Source organism: Mobula hypostoma, chromosome 23 (genome assembly GCF_963921235.1).
Source record: "Mobula hypostoma chromosome 23, sMobHyp1.1, whole genome shotgun sequence".
Taxonomy (NCBI): domain Eukaryota; kingdom Metazoa; phylum Chordata; class Chondrichthyes; order Myliobatiformes; family Myliobatidae; genus Mobula; species Mobula hypostoma.
Window position 1 is genome coordinate 43815283 of NC_086119.1, and position 14771 is coordinate 43830053.

General features: G+C 39.3%; 1 protein-coding gene across 3 annotated transcripts in view; it reads left to right on the forward strand.

Annotated features, from left to right (window-relative positions):
* Nucleotides 1-338: 338 nt before the first annotated feature.
* pom121 (POM121 transmembrane nucleoporin) overlaps nucleotides 339-14771 on the forward strand; it is a 65875-nt gene continuing 51442 nt past the window's right edge. For all 3 annotated transcript variants that reach the window (XM_063031280.1, XM_063031279.1, XM_063031281.1), the window contains exons 1-4: nucleotides 339-967; nucleotides 5724-5939; nucleotides 11132-11281; nucleotides 12665-12745. In XM_063031280.1, the coding sequence (XP_062887350.1) occupies nucleotides 432-967; nucleotides 5724-5939; nucleotides 11132-11281; nucleotides 12665-12745 (983 nt within the window). In that variant the 5' untranslated portion in view covers nucleotides 339-431. The remainder of the gene's footprint in view (nucleotides 968-5723; nucleotides 5940-11131; nucleotides 11282-12664; nucleotides 12746-14771) is intronic.

Here is a 14771-nt window from a genome sequence, read left to right on the forward strand (position 1 = left end):
AGCAACAACCAAAGCCCGATCTGCCATCTGGTACTACCGGCCCTGAAAGCGGAAAGACTTTCAGAGCCAAGACTGGACTCATAAGCCACTTGAGAGCCCATAAGTAGATCAAGAGAACGAGGGCCAGCATCGAGGGATAGCCACGACGACAGCGTTGTGCCAACCACCGCGTTACCGCGCCGCCTCACCCCCAACGCAAAGGCGGCCATTTTCACCCCCCGGGGTACCGGGGCAATGCGCGTCCCGCGGTCATAAGCGCGCGCGAATGACGACAGCACCCGTTGCCAGGCGATGGAAGGAAGGGGGTGGAGACTTCCGCCGGCAGTGGGTGCCGGGTAATGGCGCGCATGTCTGCTGTGTAAAGTGTCCGGTAATGGCGGACAAGGCGAGAGGAGAATGGCGGAGAATGAGACAGGATTAAAGCCGCCGTCATGTCTCCCGCACACAAGCGGTCTTTGATAACGTGGGTGGTGGGGCTGGGCTTTGCTTTACTGCTTTCCTTCTACGTACTGGGCTGGTACCTTTTAGGCCTGCTGGCTGCGGCATCCGCGTGGGTTTATTACTCATCCCTGCCAAGCGTAGGCCCCGCAGCCGGGCCGCTCTTCCACCCGAGTCGGATTAAAGCATTTCTCCTCGGGACGCGCTGGGCCGAGGTGGTGTACGACAGATTAATCGGAGGGAGAAGGCAGTGGAAGGGAAGAGATCGGAGTGCCAGAGGCAGGTGTCAGCAGGGGCTGCGGAATCCCAGCAGGGCCCCGGGCAACAACTGGAAGTGGGAGGTGAACTACGAGGAGCGGGAGCCGCTGCTGACAGCGTGTGCGAGTGAACGGAGTCCGGCCGGCCTCATGATGGGCAGCTACCTGTCGAACGAAAGCACGGCGCGGGCCCCGCTCTGCAGTAGAGAACTGAAAAGTCGCTACGGTCGGCCGAATCCCATCCAGTCCCCCACCAGGAGATTGTCTTTCGGGTAAGAGTTGGAGAGAAAGGACCTAGATAAGTTCAAACTCTCTCTTGTTGCTCTTGCATGCTTCCATGGACATTAATTGATTATGAATCTTAATTAAATCAGTACCAACGTGCAGCCTTCATTTCAAACGTAATTTGGAAACGTTTTACCAGATTAAATGCAAATTTAAAAAGCGAATGTGAATTAAAACTTGAAAAAAATTAGCTACGAGAATCATACCTGAAAGAGCGAAAGCTCGTGTTTCATTTTTAAACTTTGTCAAATTGTTTCAGCAACATTCAAAGTGTTGCTGCACTATCTTGTGGGACGTTCAGATTTTTTATTGATATTGAAAAAATCCTGACGAAAACTTCCTTTTTCATTTGCCACTTTATTAGAGAAAGGTTTTGATCGGATCTGGCTTGAATTTGGGACATTCCAAATAGTTTACAACCAACACGGTACTTTTGATAGGAAATGTACGTTCTTAGCTTTGTAAATATTGGCATGAAGGTCAGATGACTGTATTTGGAAAATCCAAGAACAGAAAGTTATGCTGAAAATAAGAATAGAAAACATTGGAAATACTTTTGACGTGTCAGGCAGACTGAGAAATAGCTAATGTTTTTATGTCAATGAGCTTTCATTCCTGATGAATGGTCATCGTTTCAAAATGTATTTTGGTGGTGTTTGAACATTAAACTCCCTTACTCTTCACAACAGTACTATTGAATTCTTCACTGGCAATGCAGAGTGAAGGATTTTCTGTTTGACAACATCATTGATGAGATGGTACCCTTTCTTGCCACTGGATGCCAGACTAGATTTATAATTGTTTCTAAGTCCTTTTGAAGTACTTCTGAAATTTGTATTTTCCAAGGGAGATTATTTTGATGCTACTTCAATGTTTATGCAATATTTAGATTATAGAAGTAAAGTTAACCCATTTTATTAACAATGTGACCCATTAAAAGTAATCAAGGTTCATAGGACCAAAATGAAAGCATTGTAGAAGTTTGTTCAAAGTTTGATCCCACATACAATCCTGTGTGTAGTCTGTTCTCCACTGATGGAAAGGATGCAGCAGTACTAGATGAGATGGAAATGATGTATCAGATTATGTCAGGGCTGGGACTGTATTTAGTGGGGTTCTTTTCCTCATTTGTTGCAATAAGATCTAATGGATTAGAGATGACATCCTCTTCTGCATGGGGGACTAATTGGGAGCTGTAAGTATGATCACAAATCTATCTACCTAATTATCTCATGGGAGGTCTAAAATTACCTGACAGATAGGTGATGTACTTGGCTTTGCTACCTGCCGAGCATGTCAAGAGCTATGAATGTTTCTGTATGTCTTAGCTTGCAAGGATCCCAAACCTTTGACACTTATCCAGAGCATCAAAGCTGCAAAAATCCTGGCTATTAAAACAAAAGTTGAGATGCATAATCATCACATGAAATTACTTTAGTGTTTGTTGTATTCAACAGGTTTGCTACATACTTCAATAACAGAATTGGAAATGTGTGCCTTTGTAGGGGGATGGGGAAAGTAGAATTTTAATTAATCTTCAGTCACAAAGTTATATTCTGTACTTGGACTGAGATATTTAAAAAGCAGTGTTACAGCTAGAAGCAGCAAACTGAATTGAGTCTGCTTCAGAAAGTTAAACCACATCACTATTTGAAAATGAATCCTGATTTATGACTTCTTGAACAGTTATTAGGAATATTAGCATTTGCATTAATCTCTTTCTACCTGTTATACGGAATGTTTTGCACAGGTTCAGGCTGTTCAACTCAATTGGACTACACTGAAGCTTGTATTTCCACAAAAGTTTTCTCACCTTGACATCATCAATGCAATCATTTATTCCTTTGTCTTGCACCTCTGGCTTAATCTTAAATACAGTATTACTATTATCTTTAGTAATCCACATCAGCAACAAACTCTCAGTTTCACATGCAGTGGGAATCAGTTTTGTTCTCATTCCTCAATAGATTATTAGGGCTACGGCTTTTCTTTGTTGTTCTTTGTTTATTGGCTGCAGTTCCATTCTGATCTGAATTATTTGAGATAAGAGCAATTACCTACTACAGATAAGTATTGTGGTGATAATATTATATAAAGCAGATAATTTTTACTGTTTTGGTTATATATGTAAATCTGGTGCAGATGTTGATTGTGCTCTACAAATGGATCATGACTGCAGCTTTGTGCTTCATTGCATTGAATCTGAGTGATAGCGTAAAGGTTATGCTTTGAAATTTTAACATATTGATTGGGAAGAATTTGTTTTTTTTTTATATACATAGTTTCACCAAGGGTATGAGGTTTAGCATTTTAGTTGCACACCTGCATGTTTTAGTGGAGGCACATGGAACTGATAACAGATGTAATTATAAGAACATAAAAGGAATGAAGCTGTTAACCTATTCACAGCTGTCGGAACACTTTTGCATCAATATTAGGCAAAGCAATTACTGAAGGCATAAAGCACCACTATTGAGTTTCTGCCTTTTTGAGTCATAATTTATTTGATGTGAAAGTTCAGCTTAATATGTTGGTAGTTCATGAAACCAGGGTAATATGTTTAATGAAAGAAATCTCATTGTAAGTGAAGGAAAATTCACTGTACTGCTTGCTTCATGTTATTGTGCCAGTGACAGCTCAAGTTGTTTTGAAACCAGCTTGAGTATAGTGAAGAATCTCATGGCAGTTTCATTTCAAAACTAAAGTACAAAGCAAGCTGCTGAAGGACAGGCAAAATATGAGGAAGCCAAGGGATAGTTGACATTCAGTTCAATTCCCTGTATCAGGACTGGGGGTGTGTAAGGGGGAGATGATCAATATCAAGAGGTGGCGGGGGGGGGGTATTGAAGCGTGGAGCTGCGAGATGATACGTGAATCATGTGAGAGTAACAAATGCAAAAGACTTCTCAGAACAGAGTAAAATGCAATATGGCTTGTTTATGATTTTTGGTGAGAAACAATGTTTTGGTTACCTTTCTATCTTAACTGTTGTATTAAAAAAATAGTGAATCTTATTATTATTTTACTGATGTGTGCAGCATCTTTTTACAATCTGCCTTCCAGTGCTTGGAATGAAATTGTATCCCGTCTAACGAATGCTTTCAGTGAGTCCTCCTCTATGTTGGCAAGACCAAGTGCGACTGGGTGATTGGTTTGCTAGTCATTTGTTCTTTGTGCAGTGGCTATGCTGAGCTTCAAGTTGCAATCCATTTGAACACTCCTACACATTTCCTCCGAGTGACAGGATGGTGATGTGTCTCTACCAAAGGAGGTGCAAGGCTGCTCCTTCCGTCTGCTAGCCTGGCCTGTAGGTCACTCTTGAGCAGGTGTAGCACCTGTTTAGCACGTCCCCCCCGCAAATCAGTTATGTGAAGCCATGGGAGCAGGGGCTGGATGGTCGTATGAGCTGGTACATATCGCAACCACTGACTCCAGGCAGACAGTCTCTGACGAGCAGTGATAATGGCGGAGGTCACCTGTCTTGTAAAGACACTGCCTAGAGTGGCAATGGAAAACCACTTCTGTAGAAGCTGCAAAGATCAGTCCCAGTCAATAGACCAAGACTGCCCATGTTATGACAGGGCACATAATGGTATGACTGTTTTCTCACCAATCTATTCCTGGCCTCCAATGCCAGAGTGAGGCTAAATGAAAATGAGAGAAATATCATATTCTGTTCACAATCCAATGGCCTGAATTTTTCAGGTGTTCCCCCACTCCCGGAATGTTGCCTTCCCGTTCTGCACCAAGATCCTCTCTCACACTCACTTCTTAACCAGTGCTGCTCCACAGGCTCCCTGTTTCCTAGCTTATTTCCCCTTCCTCATCATTTCATTGCTTGTTACCCAAGCACTCACTTGGGTTCCTCTGTTCCTTTCTGTCAGGTGTTTCTCTACCCCCCCCCCCCCATGTTACCTAGTTCCTCTCATCACCTTCCTTTTTACATAAACTGTAACTTTTTTCTGGTCTTCAATCATCACCCAGTCTCTTTCAGTATCTCCTCTATCTGGATCCACCTATTGCTTGCCAGCTCCAGTCTTCACTAGTCCCCTTCATTTCTTTATACTGGCTATCTCAATTCAAGCTTCATTCCTGATATTCCATCTCAACTCTAAAGTAGACAATCCCTTGGACTCTGCGAATGGTGCTTCAACCATTGTGTTGCTCCAGATGCTGCGTTTTGTTTATGATCCCGGCATCAGCCGTTTCTTGTATCTCTGGTTTGACAGCCAGCTAATTTTCCCACTTTCCAGTGTATATATGCCAGAAAAATACAGTCTCCAGTATATCATTCAGCTTGATCATTTTAAGTGAACATCTTAAGGCTTAAACTGTTTGCTACTGTAGTTTCTATTCCTTTGAGTGAATGTTAGGTTTAAGAATAAAGAAGGGCTTGCATTTCTGTAGGTTTACCAAACCTCACATTGTATTTTTTTAAAAAAAGGCTGAAAAGTATGAACTATTACTGAGGTGCAGTAAATGTGGAAATGCAGCAGCTAATTTGTACACAGCAAGTTTCCACATAAAACTTCCAGAAATATCAATGTGGTAATTATTGCATTTGGGAGGGAAATATTGTGGGGTATACAAAACAAATATTGAACAGTATAAATTTTAACTCCAATGAAGAGTGTATGGTTCTGTGATTTTTTTTGTACTTTTTGGACAGCAAATATTTAAAAGGCTGTGCAGATCACTGCATATTAGAGTTTAACCTTTGCATCTGAATTACTTTGTCTCTAGGGAACATCAAGGCATGATAAACAAATTTACAGTGACCCCTCGCCGTCGGTATCCTATTCATCAGCCCCAGTACTCAATACCTGGAACACTTCCAACTGTCCGATGGGATGGCTACCAAAAGAAAAATGTTTTGTCCTCTCGAAACTCTATCATGGTACATAGCCCAGTGACTATTAAAATTGCACGCCCTGATGCAAGTATAATTCCTTCACCTCTGTAAGTAATCCTGACAACTATTTTTCATGATCAAAAATTTCTATGGATTTGCCTGGTTTCTTAGAATGATATGAATGGGTGCAAAAATTAAGCTGTTAATGCATGAATCGTACAAAATTGACTGGTTTGATTTTTGGTGTAAAACATTGCTAGTTGGTTACATTTCTAAAGTGATGCGAAAGTGGTAACTATTTAGTAGCACATTTAATAGCACATTTTTTCATTAATGTGTATATAGCATTTTTCTTTACAATCTCTTCCATTGAGTACCTTGAGTGAAATTGCAGTCCAAATATGGTTTACAAAGCTTGTTCATATGTTGAAATTTAGTCATAGAAACTACGTATTGTAAAGTTAGCAACATCCTGATAGTAGTTCTAAAGTTAACTGATTTTTTTTTTTTTGCTTTTTAACTCTTATTCATTTTCTGTGAAACAGAATCTTGAATTTATCATTATTCTGATTGTTTGAAACATGACAAACTAACAAATTTGGGGTTGTTGTCTGCCATGGAGAGACTAAAGATCAAAAAGTTTATTGGTATGCACATAATAGATTAATCTAACCTGGACCCCCAACACCAGCTCACTCATGAAGAAGGCACAGCAGTGTTTACACTTTCCTAGGAGACTGAGGCGTTCAAGGCTCCCACTCTCATTCTAACAACTTTCTACAGGAGAACCATTGGAGATTGCCCTGTCTGGCTGCATCATTGGAAGACATTGTACTGCAAGACCCTGCAGAGGGCGGTAAAAACCGCCAAGAGGATCATTGGAGTCTCCAATCCAACCCTCCCCCCCCCCCCGCAAACGAAGGGTCCAAACATTGAGGATCCCTCCCACCCATCCCACAATATCTTTGATCCACTACTGTCAGGTAGGAGGTACAGAATCAGAACTAGGTCTGTCAGACTGGGTAACAGCTTCTTCCCTCAGTCTGTGAGACTTCTGCATTCCCTGTCACTGCTAAGGTCTCATCACTAGCATTACTAGGACAACAAGCTGTTTACTGTTTACCTGTGCTGTGCACCACATGAGTTATATTTTATTAACTTAGTTTGCTTTATGTACTGTGTTTGATGTGTGGTTTGTGGGTGCACTGTGGTCCGGAGGAATGTTGTTTTCTTTGTTTGTATAGTCGGATGACAATAAGCTTGATACTGAATTTGAGTAATAACTTTGCCCATTTTTCTTCAGTAATTTGGCATGTCAGTTTTAAATTTTCTTTCTTTGATTGTACTTCCATATTTTTCTCAATTTGTGGTTGTGCTACCTTGTTTCTGTAAAAGCAAATCAGAAGTTAAAAATTAAGATGCTTTCAGAACACACAAGGTCTGTAGGGAGAAAAATGACCAGAGTTTCAACTTGGTGTTGATCAATCAGATCTGATGCTGTTTGTATATTAATACAGTTGCAAGAAGAAGTTTGTGAACCCTTTGCAATTACCTGGTTTTCTGCATTAATTACTCATAAAATGTGGCCTGATCTTCAGCTAAGTCTCAATAATAGACAAACCCAATCTGCTTAAACTAATAACACAAACAATTGTACTTTTAATGTCTTTATTGAACACATTGTTTAATCATTCACAGTTTAGGATGGAGAAAGTATATGAACACTTGAATTTAAAAACTGGTAGAACCTCCTTTAGCAGCAGTAACCTTCACCAAACATTTCCTGTAGCTGGTGATCAGACTTGCAAAATGGTGAGGAGGAATTTTAGAGTATTCCTCCATACAAAATTCTTTCAGTTCATCAATATTTCTGGGACACCTTGCATGAAAAGCCCTCTTCAGGTCATGCCACAGCATCTCAATTGGGGTTAAGGTATGGACTGTGACTTAGCCATTCCAAAACACAAATTTTCTCCTTTTGAAACAATTCTGTTGATTTACTCGTGTTTCAGATCAGTGTTTTGTTGTATCAGGTGATGGACCGATATCCTGACAATTTACTATAAAATGTCTTGATGCAATTTTGAATTTGTTGTTCCCTTAACCACTGTAAGTTGTCCAAGCCCTGAGGCAGCAAATCAGCCCAAACCACGATGCTCCTTCCATCATGCTTCACAGTTGGGATGAGGTTTTGGTGTTGGTGTGCCGTGCCCTTTTGCCTCCAAACATAGCGATGTGCATTTCTGCCAAAAAGTTCAACTTTTGTCTCATCTGTCCTCAGAACATTGTCCCAGAAGCATTGTGAAGTGTCCAGCTGTTTTTTTTTTACACAAACTTAGATGTGCAACGATTCTTTTTGAGAGCAGAAATTTTCTCCATGGCATCCTTCCATAAACATCGTTCTTTTTCAGTGTCTTTCTTATAGCAGACACATGAACAGAGACTTTAGCAAGTTCTAGAGATTTCTGCAAGTGTTTTTGCTGTTGCCCTTGGGTTCTTTTTCTCCTCCTTCAGCATTGAACATCATGGTTTGATCTTTGCAGGATGCCCATTCCTAGTTAAGAGTAGCAACAGCACTGAAGTTCCTCCATTTGTAAACAATTTCTCTTGCTATGTGGACTGATGAACACTCAGATCTTTAGAAATATTTCTGTAGCCCTTTCCAGCTTCATGCATCTCTACAGCTCTTCTAAGGTCATCTGAAAGTTGTTTTGATTAATGCATGGTGTACATAAACAGATTTTTCTTGAGAAGAGCAGGCTCTGTCAGTAACCTGACTTTGTGCCTTTTTTATAGGGCAGGGTACCTCTACAATCTATACCTTCAATCTCATGTCATTGGTTGGAACACCTGACTCCAAATAGCTTTTGTGGAAGGCATTACCCCAGATGTTCACGTACTTTTTTTACAATCTAGACTGATGGTTTAAATAGTGTACTCAGTATTGACGAGAAGTAGTACAAATGTTATTACTTTAGGCAAATTGTTTGTCTATTATTGTGATTTAGATGAAGATCAGACCACACTATGAGTAAATAATGCAGAAGACCAGGTAATTGCAAAGGCTTCACAAACTTTGTTTTGCAACTGTAGCTGATGCACCTCTGAAATTTTAGATTTTGGCTTTAACAGCAAAGTTGACAAAAAACATTGAGCAGAAAGAACAATCTTTTTAAAAAAAATCCAAGATTTAACTATGATGATGCTGAGATGCATCCCAGGATGCGCTGGGACACGTGTTCATAGATGTAACCTGGGGCCAGCAGGTGTTTTGTGTACTTCAGCTTCAGAGACACTCGCCCAGGTGACCCAGCCAAGGTTGATTCGGCCCTGGCTTGTGTCCCAGCAGCACTGGTTCACGGGTCACCTCTTGAACTATTGCTATCTGGGGGCTCACTCAGTATCCTTTGTGACAGTCCTGGTGGCTCTTTACTTTGTAGCCCTGTAATGCCGATGAGAGAGTCGGCTTTCTCTAAAATCTAAACTTTAACTATCACAATTTGTTGTCCTGTGAAGCGAAGGTTTTCTGAAGTCAGTATTGTCCCACCAAAAAAAAAAAACGAGCAATGATGCTCTCTTATGTATGTAAGTAGGCCGGCTGGTGGCGCAGTGAGATCAGCGCTGGACTCCGGAGCGAAGGTTCCCGAGTTCGAATCTGGGTCAGGCCACTCCCGAGCACGCTTTCCATCCGTGGCGGGTTGAGTGTTGAGCTAGCCGCTCGGCCTCATAAAAAATACAAGGGTTGAGTCGGGGACGTTCATAACGTGACCCGGTTAATCCTGACACCACGTGCCAGACAAGAACGGCTGAATGTCTGGTACGACATGCTTTAAAAAAAATGTATTTAAGTGATGAACTTGTTTTGCTGAATTGCTAAGTGCTGAACTTGTGCATGTTTTCACTATATGTAATGAGCTACAATACAGAGTTGCATCTTAATTTAAATAATCTGACTCCAGGAGTAATATTAATAGATGTCTACAGTTTTTTAATATATTAATTATATGCATGCTGAGGTACATAGTACCCTGGGGGGCAATTTTATATCTGGCTAGCTTTGGGAGTTGCATTTCAGCTTGTGAATGTGACTGTATTGTGGCCAAGATCGCTGTTATTGGTCTTCATTGTATGGACTTTGCAGCAGCAGCCATTGAGTAGTCAAGTGTAGGAAATCTTCCCAATAGCACCCTGCTCCTCCACCCATTTCTACTTGTGGAGAGGTAACATACCAGCTATCTTCTTCCTCTAAACAGATCCTCCATTTCAGCAAAGGATTGAAGGTAGAGGTTTTTGTAACTCATGGAATAAATCTGCTGTTAAGAAACCAGGAAGGATATTGGTATCATAGTTTTAGAAGCTGTTGCATTTAAGCAAATATATGTTAAAGCAGGGTGTTTAACTTATTGCAAATTGCTCCACCAACAGTGCCAGATTTGGCCATTCTGTTATCTGAGTTGCACATTTTCTTCAGACACAGCAAGAATGGGCAGGTTCAGGTAAAATTTCATTGGCCTGAAATGAAACTGTAGCATGGGCTATGTTCAGAAAAAGTGTAAATAAATTCCTCTCTTGTTCCGGCCTTCTCATATAATAGGTGTTCTTAATGGATTGCTGTGTACAGTACATAGGGAAAAATAGTGCTACCATGAGTTTTCTTCGCATATAAGAAATTTATTTTATTGGTATAGCAATGAAGGAAAATAAAAAGCTGTAACTTAAGTCTTTTTTTGAAGCTGTGGAAGAGTTAAAAACTAACATGGGATCAAGTATAATCTTTCATACTATTATTATTCGTTGTAGAAGAGGGGCAGTCAAATCTTGGTATTAAAGGTGTTGAAGTTCCAAAAATGGATGAGACTAAACTACTTGGAGGCAGCTGCAGCAGCTAAGATGTGTGTTTTGTCGAAGTAGGAAATTTGACCAGGTAGCAGTAAAAAGTCAGATTTTTTTTTTAAGTTTTGCTTTTTCTTTTATTCACCTACAAATCATGAATTCTTCCACCAGTGGACATAATAGTATTAACTTGGTGAACAATGGTTGGAGGATTGTTCGTCAATAGGCTAATCAAGTCACAACGTGGAGTGGCTTCATTCTTAAATTCTGATGAAGGGCTACACGTTGCACCGTGATTTGTCTTTTACCTTCTATGTATAACATTTGACCCCTTTTGTTTCTTTCAGATATACAAGTTCTGATTTGATCATGAAATATACCTGACACATGATATGTAAAGAGTATAAAATGGTTCAGTTTGTACTTTCCACTTTGGTAATAGTGGACATGTACTTTAATTTCCCAGATTAGACCAAATGATGTCCCCTGCTTCGTCTCCATTGGTTGATCCCTGCTCAAAAGCCACTGTGCTTAATGCTCTAAAGGAAAGTCGGAAGAGAATGGTGGAAGATGATACTGAAAGATCTTTGATCTCTGAACATGAGAATAAACGCAGGTATGTAGTAGGTTAGTTTGAGTTGCAAATGGGGTCATGGAAAAGGGGTTTTGGAGTTCTGCCAGGAATCCTTGAGGCATGAGAGGAAGATAGATGAGGGGAGAGAAAGAAGTAGCATTTTTCATCTGTGAAAGTAATGGATCAAATCTAGAACTGTAGTCTTCGTAATTTTCAGTTTTTCACATACCCATGCTGGTTCTTGACAGCTTTCTACTGTCCCAACCCCTTAAAAATATAAACATCTTGGCAGGCATGTCAGCTTGATAGGATATGAGATGACTGGAAATACTTCCGTAAGTTGATAATTGATTTAAATTTACCCAAATATTACTTAATGATCTTAAAAAGTCCCTGATGGTCGCTGCAATTTTTGACTAAAGATTACCCTTGGGATGTCTGTTCTTTGAATTAAGCTTTGATTAAAAAGAATTAAGTTTAAATCAACAAATGACATTGCAGAAACAAAACCGGATGGCTCCTGAAATCGTGTGACAGTATTTTCTAACCATCCTGTCTAAAACAATTATCTTGTGCTGTTTGGTATTGTTTTGAAGTAAGATATTAATAACTGAGTGGAGAAAACAAAAATGGTGTATGAAAGTTGTTTTTAAATTCTATCTTTTGTAAATAAACTTGCTAATTCTGTGAGAAACTCAAACAAAACTTCCTGAAATCTGATGGACCAACTTTTTTCTTTTACTTGGGAGTTTGCCATGTCACTGACATACAGATAGCAATGGTGTAACTGGGGCCCATGACATCTTCAAATGATTTGTCTCATTCTTGTGTCTTGCATTCCTGTGAACAAAATTCATTTCTACACTCTTAAATATTTAGCTGTCACCTTTAGTGATGTGTGCATATACATGTTCTTAAAAAACTTGAAGAGTATCTTGTTCTTTCAGTATGTAATTCTTCATATTTTTATAATAATCTGCATTCCATCATCTCTTCCTTTGCATTACGTTGCTGCAAGCTTTGTCATTCTTTAAAATGTTTCCCTTTTGTTGTTTGTATTGGATTTGTCCACTTTGTTTCTGTTGTTAATCTGTGTCTCCCAATACTCCCATCATAACTTTCCAATCCTGTGGTATTGCTTTCCACCCAACCCCACCTCAGTACCCAATTTTCAGGTGATCGCATTGTCTTCAGTTTCAGGTGAAATTGTTGCAGGTAGGCATCTTATAATTTAGCTAAACAGTGGTCCTGGTTTAAGTTGCCTATTGATACTATAGTGTTTCAGTTTTGGAGGTTAATCTGATATGTTTAACAAAATTAGATTTTAGTTTTAACTTATGGCTGAATCATCTTTTTGGCATCTTTAAGTTCCAATCATATCTTGTTAGTCTAACTTGTTGCTTTCTGTTTATGGTTTGCTTCCAGGCGCCATGACAGTAGTGGAAGTGGTCATTCTGCATTTGAACCCTTATTGGCCAATGGAGCTCCAGCTTCACTGGTTCCAAAGTAAGTCCATTTTGGGTAAACAGGCAGAGCTAGATATGAATAAACTGGGCCAAATAATTTCAATTTGACCCTTTTCATCTTTGCATGAAATTTCAAAATAGTTGGGGATATTTGTGTGTGGCTTTTGTTTTCCTTTAATATTAAACTGTATTAATCTGAATATAAAATAATTTGTTCTATTCGTGTAACTTTTTATGAAGTCACAAATGTCAAAAAGCTTTGACATTGAAGTAACATGGATGATTCAACGTCAGTCTTTCTTTTGCTGTGCTCAGAACAGTTGTTCCATTGGCTTTTGACACCAGATCCATCTTTGATTCAAATAACAGAGGCTGTGATTGTGAACTCGCCTGCACAACATTTGAAATAGCTGGAGTACACTTGTGTTTCTTGTTAATTATAATACAATTTTCTAAGCTGTTTTGAATGACTTTGAAGTAAGTCTTTTAATGTTTTTTGTTTTGATTGGTCAGGCAGTCAAACTTCATAGCATTTTCTTCATACCTGATTGCCATCCTAATTAAACACCTCAAACCAATGATACTAATACAAAGCATTTCTTAAGCTAATATAGATGGTTTTCATGATCTGAGAGTGCAAGAGGGTTGTTTAGATTTGGGGCATCATCGTGAATTCACAGCACTGAATCTTAGAGTATTGTCATGTATCTCTTCCATATCCCATTGTTTTTATTCAGTTGCATTGCTCAAACCTCCTCTGATGGGTTTTTGGAGAGATTGAGGGAAAATCTGTTCTGACTGTTATTGTGTATTAACAAGTTTGAAGTCCAATGACTAGAACTTGCCCACATTAAGGTAAATGGCTAAAGTGATTTTATGGAAAGTTTGATAACTTCTCAATGTACTATGCTGTTTTGAAAAGTGATTTTTTTTTGGTATACAGTGGATTCCAGTTAATTGGGACACATCAGAACCAGTACATTTTGGCCCAGTAAAGCGCTGCCTCAATTAACCAGAGTTTCTAAGAAATAAAAAGGTATAAAAAGACGAACTACTGTTTAACTAACAAATTGCGAGTTTAATTGAGATCCCGAACAAACTAGAACACTACCAATATTACTACACCACTCTAAAACAGTGTATTAGTTCCTAATAGTTAATGACAGGATACCGCTTTGTTTTGATTGACTGTAAATTAATAAAATCAGTGCAGACACCTGGAGTAGATAATGGACTGCCTTCAAACAATGCAGTCGACAACCTCAACCTCCAAACTTCATTTGCATTGTAACATTCAAAATAAATTCAAATTCTTTGTTCCTAATTTGTTGAAGTAGTGAAATAATTTCATTATCCCTCCCAGCTGTCTCCGGCATCTGAACTGTTTATTTGTCGGCAGCTATCAGTGACAAAAATCGCTGCTTTTTAAGTGCAAGTGCACACAACTGATGCTAATTAGAAATTGTTCAGCAATGGGCTGCTGCCCCAAGTAAGCGGCATAGTGTCCTAATAAACAAAAGGAATGCTGGCTTTTTTCTTGATTAGATTTTGGTCTTCAAGAATTGTCCCAAATAGTGGCTGCCCCAATTAACTGATGGGGTCAATTAACCAGAATCCTCTTTGTTGACATGGATTTGTTGAGAGACCTTGTTTTTTCTTCATCTGTAAGAAAATCATTTAGTTTCTATTTTGGAATTAAATTGGAGTTGTATTCAAATATATTGATTTGTAGAAAATGTAAATTTCTTCCAAATTATCTTTAATTCTTGAGAATTTTGTAAGATAACACCTAATCAAATGGTGATCTTTCATTCTTAAGTGGCATTTTAAAATGAGAACATTTTTACAGTTGAGTAAGATACCCCAGGTATTAAATGTTCTGGGCTGCTTTCAGCAAGGTAACAGTGTTCAATGAGGTTCAATGTATTGATCTGTCAGGGATTTCATGTAGCAGCTGAGACGCTAAAATAGCTTCCCTAATTCTGATTATTCACAAACAATCCATCTAGGCTTAAACAAGAAGAACGCAAACACGAGGAAATCTGCAGATGCTGGAATTTCAAGCA